Source organism: Dysidea avara, chromosome 1 (assembly GCF_963678975.1).
Source record: "Dysidea avara chromosome 1, odDysAvar1.4, whole genome shotgun sequence".
Lineage (NCBI taxonomy): Eukaryota > Metazoa > Porifera > Demospongiae > Dictyoceratida > Dysideidae > Dysidea > Dysidea avara.
The window spans coordinates 59,546,803-59,553,874 of record NC_089272.1 but is presented as its reverse complement, the minus strand read 5'-3'; the positions used below and the strand labels follow the sequence as shown (position 1 = coordinate 59,553,874).

The 7,072-nt window shown below is 37.8% G+C and overlaps 1 protein-coding gene across 1 annotated transcript; it reads left to right on the top strand.

Annotated features, from left to right (window-relative positions):
* The first annotated feature begins 40 nt into the window (after nt 1–40).
* LOC136238233 (mediator of RNA polymerase II transcription subunit 15-like) lies at nt 41–6,540 on the top strand. The gene is made up of 5 exons (XM_066028596.1): nt 41–242; nt 495–550; nt 2,143–2,283; nt 2,341–2,377; nt 5,558–6,540. Exons 1-5 carry the CDS (start codon nt 217–219, stop codon nt 6,402–6,404), a joined length of 1,107 nt encoding a protein of 368 aa, XP_065884668.1. The 5' UTR covers nt 41–216; the 3' UTR covers nt 6,405–6,540.
* Nucleotides 6,541–7,072: the final 532 nt, after the last annotated feature.

The window sequence follows — 7,072 nt, the reverse complement described above, 5'->3', positions numbered from 1 at the left end:
GATTTACAAATATTCAAACAATTTCATCATCAACGGAAGTAGATTTGAATATTTTCAGTGAGGAGTGGCTGCTTCGACAAGTAGTTGTGTCAGCTGTTAGGTTTGAAATTGGACTTTAAAAGGCTTCGGGATTTCACGCGAGGTCCTTTTTAGATCATTCAACTACTGGTGGCTTGTGTACTGTCTTGGATCACTCGGGTAGCCGAGTTGTAGTGGATGGCGGCTAGTTTAAGAGTTTTAAGGTTAGTGAAACAGGTGGCTATCCTGTTAATAGTCCTATGATTATCTCAACTTGTTTGCGCTGGTCGTAAAGTTTCACGTTAAGTAGTTTACTGTTTTGTAACGTTGTCGCTACAGCTTTACAAGCTAAACTTAGCTATTAAAACTGCTAGCGTTTCAAATAGCCCTCAAGTGTATGGGCATTTAGGAGTTCATTGTTTGTGACACTTAGATGACAGCGGCATGTTTTTATGTGTATATTTTGTTACTTGTAGATTAAACATGTCACATTACTGGAGTTATTTGTTCCTGTGCTGTTTGATATCGTCAGGTGAGAACTAATGGTGTAGCCAGGGTAGGGAGGGTGTAACTAAGGCGTCTAAAGGTGTGAAAAAATCAGGGCAACCAGTATTGCTGTTTGCGCCTATGCGTTTTTTTGTTCTCTTGTGACCGGCAAGCTATGCAAAGTGCTTTATAGAAACACATTTGTGAAGCCAATCCTTGTTAGTTTCGGTGGTAGGCGTATTAAATCGCTTGGCAACTGTGTGTTAATAAGTGTTATTTAACACCACACACAAAGGTGGAGCCTCAGCCTTTCCTTGTCACTAAGGTTGTATTGTAGATGCCTCGTGACCTAACCTATTAAATGCTTTGTGTTTTGTGGTTGTAGTGTGAGGTTTCGTTAAGTACACTGGTGGACCAGATATTTGTTCCCAAGGGGCTTGTCTATCTTGGATATTGTTGTTGGGTGGTTATGTTAGTGGTCAATGGCTTAGAAACATGTTACCATGGAATAGTGTTGCTTCTGTAACTAATTGACCATTTACCATTATTAGCAGTTTAAAACTCAAGAGAATTAATGTATGTTTTACGATAGGGTCATCCTGTCAAGTAAGTCAAGTGGTGTGATTTTTACCATTCAGAATGCATAGGTTTTGTGGACACTTGAATGAAATCATTTATCTGCTGGCTGTGGCTAACACCACCATTTTACACACATATCTTTAGTTTCCATAATAACCAGTATTGCCTATTTAGTTCCAACCATCTACATATCTTAGTTGTTATTCAACAAATACTAATTTATATAATATTAACCAAATATTTGTTGCCATTTGCCAATAATGATATCATTTTTCTGTATTTGCACATCAGTTATGTACTACAAAGGAGCCTTGGTTATGTGGTGGCCACAAAGTTGACTATTTATCCTGTGATTGTTATGGGATCATATCAATGAATTCAGTTATGGTCAACCTTTTTAGCATTCACTGTATGACCCTTTGGTCATCACACAGATGTGGTAATTGGTGATAAGCCATTCAGCCCATCTGCTATTGACTAACTTGTGTTGTGCTTAAATTAATTCATTGAATTATCCCATCTGTATTGTTTTTAGTACTGCTGGTGGTAGTAATTACATGTCAATTTGGTGAGGTCATTTTGTGCCAGCCCAAGCAAGTAGTTGACTTAGTGGGTTTCATGTCTTGGGCGAGTTTTTTCTTGCCCATTGCCTTGCCATGGTAATTAATTAAGCAGCAAATGATTGAAAGTGGTTATTTGATTCCATTGCTTTGCATGTGTGTGCTGTTGCTGATGCATTCGCACATACAGTTTGTATAGGACATATGTACAGACCCAAACACCCTGTAAAGGTTTACTTCTTTATATGAAACTGGTATCCTAGAATTATCGTGCAAAATAAATTACCCATTCTTTTAACAGTCAGTACATTACACAGTGTGTACGCTTCTTACTTGCGGATTTTAAAAGTTGGTGTTTTTAGAAAGGTGGCAACTTCTATACATCTGGTTATTATGATAGGTTTTACATGTATCAAGAACTGTGGAGCCTCTATAAATATATATGAACTATTTGTTTTATCTTTACTAAGTATGTTTCATGTTATTTTTTGATTTATAGCACTTGCTGCTGATAACAAGGAAGAATCAACATCTGCTGTTGTATGGGTGTTGCTTGTTATCTATTTTATCATAACAGTGTTGTTGGGAATTAGCCTGTTATTTGTTGCGCTCCATTTCAACACAAGAATAAAGAAGATCGGTAAGTAGTCTAAATATAGATAATTGTTCATGCCATTAAGTATTTCTTCTCCTATAGAATACAGATTTTCAAGGAGAGGATCCATTTCATCTGGGTGAGTGGTGGTCTTTGTCAAAACAGAATCCTATCAAATCCGTATAATAGCAGCACAACATGGCCTTTATATCTTACCACATTAATGTGAATCAAGTTATTGGCTGTGAGAATCAATCTGGTGGTTGCCTAGCAATGTCCTTTATGAGTATGTTATTTAAGTGCTCAGAAGGTTTCTGTTTCAGTAAGAAGCCCTGCTATAACATTAGGTTGTCTCCAAAGGTTTATGAGGTTTCCAATGAATTTAGTTTATCTATTTTTTACCAGTTAGGTATATACTAGAAGGGAAAACATAAGAGCCTGTGCAAGGTGTTTTCCATAAGCAAATATGTATCTTCTAATAAACAAGTACACAGAAAAATTTGGAATTTTCAACTAGAGTAGGGATCATAACACATCGATAAAAAGTACTGAAACAAGCTGGAGTAGTGCACGATATTAATTCACAGTAAAACAGTAAGAAGTGTTATATCCCTACTGTGCATTTCCATCATGGTATCTTGAGCACAGTAGGGATATAACACTTCTTATTGTTTTAATGTGAATTAATATTGTGCACTACTCCAGCTTGTTTCAGTACTTTTTATCTATGTGTTACAGTCCCTACTCTAGTTGAAAATTCCAAATTTTTCTGTGTACTTGTTTGTCAATTTTTTTGGAAATAATAATTATAACTGGTGAACCCACGCAACCGCATCTGAAATGGTGCACGCCCCAATTATCGTCTGAAAAGTGAAGTATCCTTTACGCTTCGTTGTCAGCTATGTTCAACCCGTTATGCAGCATTTCGAATCAAGAACTGTTCAAAAAGCACCTCTACAATCCACACATACCAAAAGAAAGAAATGGTGCCGCACACCCCAGTTATATAAATTATCATCTGAAAAGTGAAGTATCCATTATGCTTCGTTGTCAATCCGTTACATAGCAGTATGAATCAAGAACTGTTTGAAAAGCACCTCTGATATCAAAATAGCCACTGACAATTATTACGGACGATTTCCATTACGAAGGGAAGCCATCACGTACTATCGCCAAATAGACACTTTTCACTGTCAGCAAAGAATGGGACACAAAGGAGGACACTGGTAAGTCCATGAAGAATGCATTGTACGTACTGCGGTATGCCAAAAGGCACCTGTCGGGCTGAAGCGACGTCAAACAGTGAAAAAATCAAGCCAGTAGCCTTAACTGTTATCAAGTTACGCTTGTCTGAAGGCATCAGTCAGTAACTTACTTACTCAGTCAGCACAAAATTCCGTTAAATTATTTTTAAAATTCCGTAGCAACTAGTTGAAAGCATTTTGGGTTGATCTGAAAGCTTTTTTGGACTTAGTTTCACCTAACCAATACTGCCTGATTGTCGTTAGGGGAACTTGAAGCTGTTTTAGGAAGATATTATTTTGTGGGCCATGCCTACTCCTTTGTGGTCCCTACTATACACTGCTATCGTAGTGTATGATGTATTCCAAGGTGAGATGGAGCATGATATTTATTACAATTAATACAGTGGTGACATGGTCTTGTGACCCGCTGAGTGCAAAAACTTGGCTAGTCACCGTGTTTTTTAAAGATAAAAATACATTTGGTAAAAAGTGTGAACATACAATACACTACACAAATTGATATAACTTTACATCATTTGATTCACCTCTTCATGAAGAGTACGAATATGTTTGTGCTGTTTCTGTCACAAAGCAACGTGAGCTATGTGTTTACATTACAAAACAAAATGAGCATTATTGTCCACTGTTTATAAGCTTGAACAGTTTCATGCTTGAATGGATGTAGACAAAAAAAACTGTACCTTAATGAATTCTCCTTATTCATGGCAAACACAAGGAGACAAATCCGAACTCCATTAGCCTCTTGCACTCATGACTTATGTACACCTGTAATTTATGTAATAGTTGTATCATGTACCCGAGTGATTTGCCTGATATGTACACCCAAGCTCGAGGGCCGTTAGGCCCGAGAGTGTGGGTGTACATATCAGGCAAATCACGAGGGCACGTGATACAACTGATATGTGTACCATGTAGGCTAATAGCCTACTGTGGTGGGCGACTTATCACCCAAGCCAATACGAGGCAACCCGCTGGATTTATTATATAGAGAGTCTTGTAAAATTCGATTATGGGTCAGCAGCAAGTAACGTTGCAGTTACGTTTGTTAACATATACGGGAAAATCCTATGAATATCACGGAAACACTCAATTTTGCGATTTAACAAGTGTTTCAAAGTTGCTACATCGTTTAACCACTGTTTACAATGTTTTCTAAACATCCGCTGTAGAGTGGTTACCTCGTGATATACGAAAAGTGGGCGTTGTATGTAATCAAACACGCGGACACGCGATTGTAAATTAACCATGACACTAGTTCTCACCCTAAACTTCCGTTTGTCAACTCATAGGGTGGTAAGGGTGTCGAATCGCCTTCGTATAAGTGCTGTAGAATGCAAAATCGGGTTCATGGTTTTCATCACGTGAGTAATAATAAACTCCCACAATCGAATACTGCCAGGATTCTTATAAAAACAAACGACGTTACCTCATCAGATATATCAAGGCCGTGGTACATTTAAATGTACCATAGCCAGTCATGGTTTATTTTAAATGTACCATAGCCAGCCATGGTTTATTTTAAATGTACCATAGCCAGCCATGGTTTATAAGATATGTACCCTGGAATTTGGCTTTGAAGTTTGGTGGTTTCATGGTACATTTTCCGTATAGTCACTGTATGAATCAATTGTTTTACTCTATTCCTTTATACTATATTGTAACTCCGAAGTATTCTCTAGATAAGGCTGAAACTTAACAGCCCATTCCCTCTAGACAACAAAGAAGTCATAAAGTAAAGTGCAAATAAGTCAGATTTTTGCTCAGCAGGTCACAATTGTTACTATTAACAGTGCTTTGATTATCATGGTATCCAGTCACTATACTGCGTAAAATCTAGTGAAGTGCTTTTGTCACATGATAAGAAATGTGGTAGTGTGGTAAAAATGGTGCACTCTACAAATTTGTAAGCTTTTTTAAGTTTGAAAATCCAAGTGTCTCAAAATGTTTCCCATTTACCAAACCCACTAAGCTTTCAAGTACCATATTTACTATACTGCATGCTGTGTGCACATCCATACAACTACTATTCATATATGTAATGTTTTCTATTGTAGCCATAATCACAAGGATACCAACTCCAGCATTAGATCAAGAAGCAGCAGTAGATATGAGAACAATCCCATCAAACATAAGAAGAGGCGTTCTCGTTCTCCAAGAAATTCTCCACAACCTGAGCAACAACAGCCAGAACAGTTCCGCAGTGCTCATGATGATCAGTTTTTCATATCAAATAATTCTGTGTATAGTAATCTGCGGCGGACATCACAGCAACAGGAGCAGCAGCAACAACAATATCAGCCATTACAGCAGCAGTTACTCCAACAAACACAGCCTCCTGTATCCGATGCCATAGTCAGTCATCCGAATGAGGGTCTGTATGAAGTACTTCCAGCAGAGGACATTGATACTACACAGACACCTCCACAAAGTGCGGGAGCAAATGAACAGTCAGTGGTAGTCCAGCAGCAACAGTCTTCTGTTCCTGATAATTCCCACAAGGATGTAGAAGATGAGCCATACATAGCACCATCCTACACTACAGTTATTAATCCCCCAGATACCTTTACAGAAACTTTCACAGATAATAGTACCCAAGAAGTAGTGCAGAGAGAATATTCAGAGGTGCCTACACCTCCTACACCAAACAAGAATGAACGGTCCAAAGTTGTTAAGAAAGGAAAGAGGCCTGAGAGCTCCGAAGAATATACAGATCCCACACCTAATGGTGTTGCTCTAATGAAAAAGATGAAGTCATCAAGTATGAAACAATCGCCGAACTCTTCACCGGGTGAGCAAAAGCAGCGACGAGCAAGCGAGTCAGCTCGACCTGGGTTTGAAGAATGGTCAATAAAGTCAACTGGTGCCCCGACATATCCAACACTGGATGAGTCAAATGTCTAGGTATATAATAATAATTTATAAAGCTACGTACATGATTTTTTTTTTCTTTGTGTAAAAAATGTGTTTCATTGTCTGTACATAATCATTTGTGTGTGTGCTGCAATATTATCATTTTATTAAACTGTCATTCATGCAAGTTTAATTTAATGGGATAGAAGAATGGCCTAGAACAGATAGGATTATCTGACCATGTTCAAACAGAACATTTGCCTGAAAGACATCATGCACTCGATAATGTAAAAGCTTATTTTCAACTAACAATACACATTAAATTAATTAGCGTTTGAGTGTTGGTACTGTTGGAGAACTACAGTTTCTTTTTTATTCATGGTCCAGTCTTGGTATGGGGAGGGAGGGTCCAAACCTGTAAAGTGTAACACAAAAGGTTTCCCTACAAGATGTGAATACATGGAATGTCATGAAAACCTTCTAACAAAGTAGTCACCAATAATTATTATTTTATTATTGTATATATATATATAGTCGTGCAAGTTGCATTCTGCAGCTGATATGCATGGTCACAAATCAATGAGATTTGCAGGCTTGAGAATTGAGAGTATAGTGTCTAATGTTGACTTGTTGATCACTGAATGAATGGCACTCCATAATTATTATGTAGTCATGTTTCTCACTGGACTCAGGTCATTTATCACCCATAATTATTATGA

Bases quoted from the DNA above. Each gene is read 5' to 3' on its own strand.
- LOC136238233 (XM_066028596.1), top strand. From the start codon at position 217: ATGGCGGCTAGTTTAAGAGTTTTAAG. The intron at 551-2,142 runs GTGAGAACTAAT...TTTGATTTATAG, and splicing joins GTGCTGTTTGATATCGTCAG to CACTTGCTGCTGATAACAAG. The intron at 2,378-5,557 runs GTGAGTGGTGGT...TTTCTATTGTAG, and splicing joins AGAGGATCCATTTCATCTGG to CCATAATCACAAGGATACCA.